The 12,500-nt window shown below is 39.1% G+C and overlaps 1 protein-coding gene across 8 annotated transcripts in view; it reads left to right on the plus strand.

Annotated features, from left to right (window-relative positions):
• LOC122251437 (uncharacterized) overlaps positions 1–7,515 on the plus strand; it is a 29,838-nt gene extending 22,323 nt beyond the window's left edge. For all 8 annotated transcript variants that reach the window (XM_043013391.2, XM_043013393.2, XM_043013394.2 and 5 more), the window contains one exon: positions 2,550–7,515. In XM_043013391.2, the coding sequence (XP_042869325.2) occupies positions 2,550–2,704 (155 nt within the window). In that variant the 3' untranslated portion in view covers positions 2,705–7,515. The remainder of the gene's footprint in view (positions 1–2,549) is intronic.
• Positions 7,516–12,500: the final 4,985 nt, after the last annotated feature.

Genomic DNA, 12,500 nt, shown 5'->3' on the forward strand with positions numbered 1-12,500 from the left:
GCATTTTATTGAAACACACTACAAGTAAGAGGAAGTACTTTCAGACTGTAATCCCCCACTGGGAAAAGTCTTGGCAGCAAAGGTTCATAATAATTTATAACTACTGAATAGGAAGAAAATCTGTAGTTAATTTGATATGAAATTTTAATATATTGTCAAGCTCTTTGCTGTACAAGCTGTCCCAACTATTCATATTACAACAGTCTTTGCACTAACAATATATATATATATATACATATATGTATATGACATTTGCTTTGCTTTCTTAATAATTGTGGCAGGGATTGCATAATGCATGTGTTGAGAAGATCTGCATATGCTTAAAGAGTTGTAATATTTGAAGCAGAGGAATAACAAAAGTTATCAAAATTGGCTTTATTTTTAATTTTAAGTTGTTTGGTATGTAATGAAAATGAAATGAATAAGAAACAAAGTTGATCATAATCAGTTGAAGATGTTTCTCAAACAGCACTTGGAAATAATTGCTGCATCAAGTAGTTATATCTCTTGCTTGCTGCTTAACTGACAAGCCACTCCAGATTATCAACCTGTTAAGAAGGTGTGCTTGTCTTATTAGTGTTTTTTTCTGTATGATATGATAACAGCAAAGAAGCCTTTTGGAGTGCACATGCATATATCAGCTACCCTTCACAGTGGGCATTAAAGAAGGTGGATTAAAAAAAAGGGGGGGGGGAGAGATCTTGAGAATCTTAGATGAATAGATGAAATTGGTGTAGAATGGCTGTGAAATATTCATCTTTGGGAGAGTCTCTTAGAGCCGAGTATAATCCTTGTGACTTCAGGGAATCTTCACGGGTGAAAAGAAAATGGGCCTTGTAGGCTGGTAGTGCCAAATAGCCCAGCTAGAAATTCTAGACCTAGATTTTTTTTTTTTTTCCCCTAGTAATTATAAAATAAAAGAATAGGAACAATGGTCCTAACTTGCCAGATAAAAATTAATGACCCTGAACTATCTGTGCCCTAGAAATTCTATTGCTTTTTCACCTGTGATGGTAATTGCTCCTTTCATTGTCATTAGGTTGTGTTTTTGTTTTTGTGTGTATACTTTCATTTTTATCTGGTTTTGCTTATTTGAGTGTATGTGTGTGTTTTTGTCTGGTTTTGCATACGTAGGTGTGCACATAAATGTGTGTGTGTGTGTGTGTGTGTGTGAGCGTGAGCGTGTGTGCGAGCATGTGTGTGTGCGTACGCATGTGTGTGTGTGTGTGTGTGTATGTATGTATGTATGTATGTATGTATACAAGTATGTGTGTGCTTGCATGTGTGTGTGTGTGTGCGTGCGTGCGTGCGTGCGTGTGTGTGCACATATGTGTGCCTGTGTGTGTGTGTGTGTGTTTTTAGGAGCAAAAGAGATAATTAAATTATCTGTAATTGTAGCATGTGGCATAATTTTACAAAAAGGATGCTAATACTAAAAACATCCTTAGGGAAAAATTAACCAGTACTGTATTTTGTGTTTGCTATCCCTACAGCTCAACTAACAGCCATGACTGCAAGTTGTGTGAACAACTTCACCAGTTGTATTTATTGTTTATTTCTTCATAATTAATTTATTTATTTGATTTTTTTTCCAACAGTATATTCTTGTTTGCAGCTTCCAGTGTTGTGTTATTTTGTGTCAGCCTGGCATGCAATAAGTAAAGGTTCCTAGAGCATCGTGAATGCAGTAGAAGTGATATTGTAATCAGACCACTTGCATTATTATTGGTGCTGAGAAAAGATATAATAAGAGTCAAGGTATTTTTTGATGAACTTGATATCATATTATGATGTTATGATATTATGTCTGCTCTTTTTCATTCTTTGTCTGATGTTCATGAAGTGTTTAAACTTCTGTGTGCTTTTAGAATGCCTTATCGTGTATTTATTTTTCTCAGTATTCAGATTGATATAGATTTATAGGACATTTTTGAATGAATGAAAGGATAAAACATATTCATGGTTATATTTAGTCATTCCAGGCACAGTCATCGGTGAAGGGACATAAGTCTTCATTTATTGTTTATATTAATTTTGTAAATGTAAAGGTTTCCACATACTTTTACAGTAGCATAAAACCTGCATATGTGCTTTTGTGTTACATAGAGAGCTTTTTGTAGAACATCTAACAGATAGATTTAAAAAGCAGCATATAGTGCAAAGATATTAATAATTATGGGTGATTAACTAATGTAATATTTATTTTATTTTATTTGTTCTTCTTAGATAAAGAAACACTGTTGCTTCCATAGGTTTTCAAGTTATTTATAGATTTTTTTTGTCAGATGATCAATATGTTAATTTGATGAGAATTTCTTATGAGTACTTGTGATGTATTACTTTGAGTATCTCATTTTCATGCCCCCCTCCCCCTTTCTCTCTCTCTCTCTCTCTCTCTCTCTCTCTCTCTCTCTCTCTCTCTCTCTCTCTCTCTCTCTCTCTTTCTCTCTTTCTCTCTTTCTTCCTCTCTCCCTCTCTCTCTATCCCCTCACATTTCCCTGATCATTTTGCTTTTTTAATCAACACAGACCTGTTTCCTCCCCCGCTAGGCAAAACAAACCAGTGGAGTGAGAGTGTGACCCGATCCCCAGGATCTGTGGGTGACAGGGTGCTGTCCCCTAAGGGTTCCACCATGGCTGGGGTACTGCGGGAGGATGAGTCGGTCCATGGACACCTGAAGTTCCACCACCATGCACTGTGGTAATCCTTCTGCCCCACCCAGCACGCCCCCCCCGGCCCCCCCACCCCAAAGAATTATCTCCCGCCACTGCCAGCCAACAGAGAGGCTCAATCCCTGTCCCACGAGACCCATAGCCTCATAGAAGAAGCCAGGAGGAACCTGTGCAGGAACCTGCTTGTCCCAGGGTCCTGGTGCAGTAAAGTTTGCCCGGCTGTTTTGTATGTGTATGTACGAGAGGGATCTTGGTGGCAACTAGATACCATCCTCTTCTGTGGACTTGGTGTGTGTGATGTACTCTTTGGTGATTTTACCACAAGGCGAGAGAGAGAGGCACGCAGCTACCATCAGGAAACGTCTATGCCAAATTTACAAAGCATTCCTAATCACTTGTAAAGACAGCTAAAATGCCTTCCTCAAGAGGCAGGAGTCTACATTCCCCTACTTATTTTTTTCTTGTAAAGTAGGTGTACTTGATTTGCAGTGAATTAGGTCATTATACGTAATTTGGATAGATTCTCTCCTTGTTGATTATATTTATTTTTTTATTCCGAATTTGGTGTGTTTTATGATTTTTATGATATTTACTAATTTATTATGTACGAGAAATTTCTTTGTAGTAACCCAGTGCAAAAGATTTAGGATCATTATATGTAATGAAAAGTAGGAGTTAAAGATAGTGTTTTTTATCAGAAGGAATAGGAAAAATCCAGGTTGTGAGGTTAAAGTACATCTTGATGTATTTAATCTTTCATTTTTGTTTTATTGATATGTTAAGGTTTCGAGTTATGATTATTCAAAAATCTCTTTGTTTTTTATAAAATAGTTACTGAACAGTATCTGTAAAGCTTAACTTTTTACGTTAGAGGTCTGACCTTGGAGAGAATGATGAAAGCCTCAGTCTGCATCCAAGAACACCTATCCTGGAGACAGCTAGCTTGTCAGGAGAATCAGTATTATATGATGGCAAAGTGCAGTTTGTACTGACTTCAAGCTTTACTTAGTACACTAATATTTATATGATTCTTTAGCATGCTTTTGCAGTTGTATATTGAAAGATTTTAAGTACCTAGTGAACATTTACCCTGCCTTTGAATGGCTCTCAAGGAATAGCTACCAAAGATAGTTCTGCTTCAAGTAATGGAATCCAAGATAAAAGCTCAGTGCCTAGACTACATGAAACATCTGTAGTAACAGCTAAATAGAACAGGGTTCTCATAACTGATGTATCATATGGCATATTGCAATTGCAGGTAGTGGACATGTGTAAGGGAAATGGTATCCAGCTGTTATGGTCCTTGCATTTCATATGAGGCAAAGAGGCAACCTAACATCTTGGTGTTTATTCTAAATAGTACTCTAGAACTACATCTGACATATTGCTAGTGTGTCATTTTGTCATGGGACAGAAATATTAGGTGTGTCTCCTTTGTAAACTTTTAACAGTGTATTGTGAGAAATTTATGTAATTCAAAATCGTAACAATGGTCATTGATACAATGATGCATTTGCATGTCTTTGGTTAAATAGGGTCTTCAGGAGGGGAAAGGGACACACCACCCAGCTCTTATAATGTGCCCAAGATAATGACACTGTCCAAAATAACTGCCATGTTCAGACACTAGTAAATTGATAGATTGAGTAATTCTGTGCTACAGCTAAATGTATTGTGTACCCAACTGTGGCATGAATGTTTTCAGTCATTCCAATAGTGTGCAAGGAACAGTTTTTTTTGGTTCTGTTTGGTTCTCTTTGGTTTTGTTGATTCGTTATATTGGGTTGCCTCTATGATGAATAAAGGAAAACATCAGTTTAGTTATGTTGACAATGGAATTAGATTAAACTGAATACAGAAATAACTTGCCTTAAATTTGCACATTTTCTACCATTAAGTAGCATCAAGTAGGCGCATCTTTAATGAACTGGAAACCTCCAGGCTCTGCCTTACAAAGAATTCACACACAGACTCAAAAAAGAGGTAAATTTAGAAGCTGACCTAGATTATCACCAAGTTTCAGCACCATCATTCATTATGTAAGATCACCATTAGTTAGTGACAATTGGAATTTACAGATACATTGATTGTAATTAATAATGCTAGAGTTAGTTGTACCCGCAGACCAGGAAGGCCTTTTCATATATGTGTAAGTTAAGGGTACTTGTGCTTTTTTGTGATCTGATGTTTATCATATGGAAATGTGATGATGATGTGTACATTCCTTCATAGCATCTAATTTTAGATTTCATTCACAGATATTTTGTATATTAATGATATGCAGTGTTTGAACATATAATGTGAATGTTATGTGAATCATCTGCATTTACAGATAATAGGTAATATTTCTGTAGTTGCCATTGATTGGCTATTTATTGTTTTGTAAAAACATTTTGTATCTCATTCACATGATTTTGTACTGATTACACCTGGTGCAGAAATATGGTTAACTAACAGCCAGTCTCCCTTCAGAATCTTACACTTTATTTCTTCAGTCTTATAGCTTGCACGGAATCTGATTGCAGTTTCTGAGATTGTTATATGTCCAATATTCAAGAGAAACCGTTTCTTCACTCCAGTCAGTATAAACGTTGACATACCTTTCAGGTCTTCTATTACAAGAGTTCAAGTGCAGTTTTTAGCATTTTTGTTACTGTGGTGGTGTTTTCCATTTCAGCCACTCGTAGAATGTGGATTTTGAATTGAGTCTAGGAATTTGAACACTTTGTTTATGTCTTTCCGGTAATGAATAGGTAAGAAAAGTATTTTATTTGTATGAAATTCATGTTGTATATATTTGCACATTGGGTGTTAAGATGTGCATGTGAATGGGAATCTTTAAAATCAGATTTGGATATTGGGTTGGGGCTTGACCCATAACCCCTGTTCAAATGTGTGTTTTTTATGGTATTCACGACAGCTTATTTTTACCTGTGCTGCTTACAGATCCGTTCCATAAAGCCGAATGTCCCATTCATTCCCCATAATAGTTATGTATATCTTTCCGAGAACATGGTTTTCCTTCCACATTCTGTAAGCGGTTAATTGGGAAAACTTACAATTACCTTTTGCTACTTTTCATTTGTATTTATTCCTTTTGAATACCTGTATATGTATATCACATATTTATTTTGTTTTCTAATGTACACACCCGCAGTCCTGATCTTCCTACAATTTCTAGAAGATACAGTGGGTGTAAGGAGGAATGGCATCAGTTCAGAATAAGGCCTTAGTTACTTAAGTCACTCTCTCTTTCCCTCTTGTTGTTTCTCTTTGTATTCTCCCTCTCTCCTTTCCTCTCCTCACCTCCTGTCTCTCCCCTCTTCCCCTCTTCCCCTCTTCCCCTCTTCCCGTCTTCCCTTCCCCCCCCTCTCACCCTTGCTAAGCATAAAATGTTAAACATTCAGCTTCCTAATTCAACTCTTACTTATTCTTAACCATTAGGCCACTAGGAAATTTTGAATAACTTATTCTTGGAGTTTGCCAAAATTGTATTATTTATTTCACAAGAAAACTAGTAACTTGGTGAAAACTTGTTTACATTTACTATGTGTACCAGTGTGACACATGGCTCTCTGTAAGTCACAGTGTTGTGGACATGTTACCAGAGCACAAATTTAATTTCCAAATCTCGTTTTGACTTTCCATATATGTCTGTATATGTTGCTGGAAATATTTCTGGGAAGTATTTGAATGGTGGTTTATTGCAGAAGCTGCTTTCCTAAGGACAGAGATTAAAATGTTTGTTTAAAGTTTTTTTTTTTTTTTTTTTTTTTAAATAGTGAAATACATTTGTTTTTGTTTTTTTACTCTGATATCATTGTCTCTTTTGGTATTGTTTTAATTTAGATATTTCCATACACTGTATGTTGATAGGTCTTTGTATTACTGTAATGTATATTGGTGTACATTTATCATTTATGTTTTGTTTTATCTTAGAGGATTTTATATTATCTATCTCTTTTTTTTATTGTCTTTTAAAAACATTTCAGGATGATATCACATTCTTGTTTACAATAGAGATGCAGTAAATTCAATGCCCAGGTAATCCAAATATTTGCATTTATCATAGAATTTGGTGCTGATAAAGTCAGTGATTAAAATCAATTGTCAAAGATTATAAAATAAAAAGGTGTGACAAAAGAAAGGATAGGGATTAAACTAAAGAATCTTCTGTAATAATTGTATCAGTGTAGAGACTTTTATCAATATTAAATATGCATTGATATTGTGCTCTTTTATATTCAAGGTAAAATGCAGGAGAGTGTATTGTCCTTCATTTTTTTTTTCTATCTTTCTTTTTATCTTGATTGTGTTTTATAGATCTTTAATTGTATCAAAGAAGGATAATTTTGTCATTTAATCATCATGAAATTTAACAACTAGTGAATGGAATCATCAGAGACATTTTTCATTAATCTGTGTTACTCTGTATTCTATGTAAACACACACTATATTAATCCATGTAAAAATATTTACGCCGTTAAAAACTCTAACCTACGAACGGACATTAGCATCGAGTTGGTCCGTTAGTATGGGCCGTCACATCTACCTACGGAAAAGCTCTATGTGCAAATGCCAAGATCCATAACGTTATACAAAAGAAAAATGGATGTTTGGATTTCTCTGGACTCTGATATTACAAATATTACAAATTTGTATTTTGAGTACACTCTATAGCTTTTAGAATTACAGTCCCATATATACTAATTTTCTATCTTATTTTTTTTGGTAAACTTATTTTGTAACGATACAATTCTTGTTCTTATTTATGTTTATTGAAGCTTTAAACTCTGAACACTACACTGTTACCATTGCCAAGTAATAAAATTAACATATGCAATATGTATTTGATTTTATTCCATTTATATATGTGTGTGTGTGTGTGTGTGTGTGTGTGTGTGTGTGTGTGTGTAAATATACTAATAATTCTTTAGTACCTATCCGATAAGTCTCTTAGTGTCTTTCTTTCTATTTTAAGAGAATAAAACCCATCTAAGTGTACATGATACTGATAGCTTCCGGTGCGTAAAGACCAATACCACATACCTGTCCCTATCTCTTTCAGTCAGTGTCTTCCCAACCTTGTGAGTTTGTCTGTCTGTCTGTCTGTCACTCCGTCTGTCTAAATGTCAAAATGTCGAAACGCGTGTCTTCCTTGCACTCTTATTATCTTGTTCAGTCAAGTGGAGTTTATGGTAGGGAGGGTTCAGTCAAATGGAGTCTTATGGTAGGGAGGGTCCAGTCAAATGGAGTCTTATGGTAGGGAGGATTCAGTCAAATGGAGTCTCATGGTAGGGAGGGTTCAGTCAAATAGAGTCTTATGGTAGGGAGGGTTCAGTCAAATGGAATCTTATGGTAGCGAGGGTTCAGTCAAGTGAAGTCTTAATGTAGGGAGGGTTCAGGCAAAGGCAATCTTATGGTAGGGAGGGTTCAGTCAAATGAAGTCTTAATGTAGGGAGGGTTCAGTCAAATAGTCTTATGGTAGGGAGGGTCCAGTCAAAGGGAGTCTTATGGTAGGGAGGGTCCAGTCAAATGGAGTCTTATGGTAGGGAGGGTTCAGTCAAAGGGAGTCTTATGGTAGGGAGGGTCCAGTCAAATGGAGTCTTATGGTAGGGAGGGTTCAGTCAAATAGAGTCTTATGGTAGGGAGGGTCCAGTCAAATGGAGTCTTATGGTAGGGAGGGTTCAGTCAAATGGAGTCTTATGGTAGGGAGGGTTCAGTCAAATGGAGTCTTATGGTAGGGAGGGTTCAGTCAAATGGAGTCTTATGGTAGGGAGGGTTCAGTCAAATGGAGTCTTATGGTAGGGAGGGTTCAGTCAAATAGTCTTATGGTAGGGAGGGTTCAGTCAAATGGAGTCTCATGGTAGGGAAGGTTCAGTCAAATGGAGTCTTATGGTAGGGAGGGTTCAGTCAAATAGTCTTATGGTAGGGAGGGTTCAGTCAAATGGAGTCTTATGGTAGGGAGGGTTCAGTCAAATGGAGTCTTATGGTAGGGAGGGTTCAGTCAAATAGTCTTATGGTAGGGAGGGTTCAGTCAAATAGTCTTATGGTAGGGAGGGTTCAGTCAAATGGAGTCTTATGGTAGGGAGGGTTCAGTCAAATGGAGTCTTATGGTAGGGAGGGTTCAGTCAAATGGAGTCTTATGGTAGGGAGGGTTCAGTCAAATAGAGTCTTATGGTAGGGAGGGTTCAGTCAAATGGAGTCTTATGGTAGGGAGGGTTCAGTCAAATGGAGTCTTATGGTAGGGAGGGTTCAGTCAAATGAAGTCTTATGGTAGGGAGGGTTCAGTCAAATGGAGTCTTATGGTAGGGAGGGTTCAGTCAAATGGAGTCTTATGGTAGGGAGGGTTCAGTCAAATAGTCTTATGGTAGGGAGGGTTCAGTCAAATGGAGTCTTATGGTAGGGAGGGTTCAGTCAAATAGAGTCTTATGGTAGGGAGAGTTCAGTCAAATGGAGTCTTATGGTAGGGAGGGTTCAGTCAAATGGAGTCTTATGGTAGGGAGGGTTCAGTCAAATGGAGTCTTATGGTAGGGAGGGTTCAGTCAAATGGAGTCTTATGGTACATAAGTCAAATGGAGTCTTATGGTAGGGAGGGTTCAGTCAAATGGAGTCTTATGGTAGGGAGGGTTCAGTCAAATGGAGTCTTATGGTAGGGAGGGTTCAGTCAAATGAAGTCTTATGGTAGGGAGGGTTCAGTCAAATGCAGTCTTATGGTAGGGAGGGTTCAGTCAAATGGAGTCTTATGGTAGGGAGGGTTCAGTCAAATGGAGTCTTATGGTAGGGAGGGTTCAGTCAAATGGAGTCTTATGGTAGGGAGGGTTCAGTCAAATGGAGTCTTATGGTAGGGAGGGTTCAGTCAAGTGGAGTCTTATGGTAGGGAGGGTTCAGTCAAATAGAGTCTTATGGTAGGGAGGGTTCAGTCAAATGGAGTCTTATGGTAGGGAGGGTTCAGTCAAATGGAGTCTTATGGTAGGGAGGGTTCAGTCAAATGGAGTCTTATGGTAGGGAGGGTTCAGTCAAATGCAGTCTTATGGTAGGGAGGGTTCAGTCAAATGAAGTCACATGGTAGGGAGGGTTCAGTCAAATGCAGTCACATGGTAGGGAGGGTTCAGTCAAGTGGAGTCTTATGGTAGGGAGGGTTCAGTCAAATGCAGTCTTATGGTAGGGAGGGTTCAGTCAAATGCAGTCTTATGGTAGGGAGGGTTCAGTCAAATGGAGTCTTAATGTAGGGAGGGTCCAGTCAAATGGAGTCTTATGGTAGGGAGGGTTCAGTCAAATGAGTCTTATGGTAGGGAGGGTTCAGTCAATAGTCTTATGGTAGGGAAGGTTCAGTCAAATGGAGTCTTATGGTAGGGAGGGTTCAGTCAAATGGAGCCTTATGGTAGGGAGGGTTCAGTCAAATGGAGTCTTAATGTAGGGAGGGTTCAGTCAAATGGAGTCTTATGGTAGGGAGGGTTCAGTCAAATGCAGTCTTATGGTAGGGAGGGTTCAGTCAAATGGAGTCTTATGGTAGGGAGGGTTCAGTCAAATGGAGTCTTATGGTAGGGAGGGTTCAGTCAAATGCAGTCTTATGGTAGGGAGGGTTCAGTCAAATGGAGTCTTATGGTAGGGAGGGTTCAGTCAAATGGAGTCTTATGGTAGGGAGGGTTCAGTCAAATGGAGTCTTATGGTAGGGAGGGTTCAGTCAAATGGAGTCTTATGGTAGGGAGGGTTCAGTCAAATGGAGTCTTATGGTAGGGAGGGTTCAGTCAAATAGTCTTATGGTAGGGAGGGTTCAGTCAAATGGAGTCTTATGGTAGGGAGGGTTCAGTCAAATGGAGTCTTATGGTAGGGAGGGTTCAGTCAAATGGAGTCTTATGGTAGGGAGGGTTCAGTCAAATGGAGTCTTATGGTAGGGAGGGTTCAGTCAAATGGAGTCTTATGGTAGGGAGGGTTCAGTCAAATGGAGTCTTATGGTAGGGAGGGTTCAGTCAAATGAAGTCTTATGGTAGGTCTTATGGTAGGAGGTTCAGTCAAATGGAGTCTTATGTAGGAGGGTTCAGTCAAGAGTCTATGGTAGGGAGGGTTCAGTCAAATGAGTCTTATGGTAGGAGGGTTCAGTCAATGGAGTCTTATGGTAGGGAGGGTTCAGTCAAATGAGTCTTATGGTAGGGAGGGTTCAGTCAGTCAAATGAGTCTTATGGTAGGGAGGGTTCAGTCAAATGAGTCTTATGGTAGGGAGGGTCAGTCAAATGGAGTCTTATGTAGGGAGGGTTCAGTCAAATGGAGTCTCATGGTAGGGAGGGTTCAGTCAAATGGAGTCTTATGGTAGGGAGGGTTCAGTCAAATGGAGTCTTATGGTAGGGAGGGTTCAATCAAATGGAGTCTCATGGTAGGGAGGGTTCAGTCAAATAGAGTCTTATGGTAGGAGGGTTCAGTCAAATGGAGTCTTATGGTAGGGAGGGTTCAGTCAATGGAGTCTTATGGTAGGGAGGTTCAGTCAAATGGAGTCTATGGTAGGGAGGGTTCAGTCAAATGAAGTCTTATGGTAGGGAGGGTTCAGTCAAGTGGAGTCTTATGGTAGGGAGGGTTCAGTCAAATAGAGTCTTATGGTAGGGAGGGTTCAGTCAAATGGAGTCTTATGGTAGGGAGGGTTCAGTCAAATGGAGTCTTATGGTAGGGAGGGTTCAGTCAAGTGGAGTCTTATGGTAGGGAGGGTTCAGTCAAGTGGAGTCTTATGGTAGGGAGGGTTCAGTCAAATGGAGTCTTATGGTAGGGAGGGTTCAGTCAAGTGGAGTCTTATGGTAGGGAGGGTTCAGTCAAATAGAGACTTATGGTAGGGAGGGTTCAGTCAAATAGAGTCTTATGATAGGGAGGGTTCAGTCAAGTGGAGTCTTATGGTATAGGCTGGAGAGAGTGTGCAATACTGTGCAATACTTGAGTACTCGGACTGCGATAATTGTTCCGAAAGAGAAATAAAAGTTAACAAAAGTTCTCATCTTCCGAAATCCGAGAACACTTTTTCCCGACTATCTGGCCAGTCATATGTCTGAAGTGAGTTAATGTGGACCGCCAATCATATGTCTGAAGTGATGTTAATGGGGACACAGGCCGTATTTTAAGCAGGATGTACGATCCAGGTTCTCCGTCTGGAAAGCACAATGCCAGGACTTATAGAGCCAGGATTTATAAAGGAGAGAAGTTGAAACCTTATTGCTGCAAATGAGGAGGCCAGCATAAATTGCATGAAAGGCGAGGCTACGTATGGAGATTGCTTCTGCAATTAATTGGCGTGGTTTCTAGGGAAGGGAACGTCGAGCCCTCGGCGAATGAGTCAAAGGTGCAACTAACAATGCTTGTTGCAGGGATGGAATTGCTGCAGGAGAATTTTGGCGACGACGAGAATGGGCAGGGCGAGCATCAGACGAGAGTGAAAGAACCGAAAGAAAATAAGGGGACCAATAATGAGTGTACTATTCTCGTAGCAGAGATATCTACACCCACTCAGAGGATGCATAAATTCTTGCAGAGGCTGGATGCAGTAGAGAGGGGCGGGTAACGACCAGGCAAAGGGGGCGGAGGCTCTAGAAATAGCTCCATAGAAGGGTCTTTGTGTTATTGCAACATTCACTAAGAAAACGATAAGAAAGGAACATTGAATATAGTGTATTGCATGAACAACCTATGCGAAGACTGAGAAGACAGACTGATGAAGAAATGTAATATAATTAGGGAGGAATGGTAGACATAAAAATCTGATGGGAAAACACAAATATGACGGTGGAATATTACTAATTAGATCACCAGATTTACTGTTGTTCACTATATCGTACTGAAAAAACTACA

Source organism: Penaeus japonicus, unplaced genomic scaffold (assembly GCF_977035675.1).
Source record: "Penaeus japonicus unplaced genomic scaffold, GWHDUDI00000001_assembly GWHDUDI00000013, whole genome shotgun sequence".
NCBI lineage: Eukaryota > Metazoa > Arthropoda > Malacostraca > Decapoda > Penaeidae > Penaeus > Penaeus japonicus.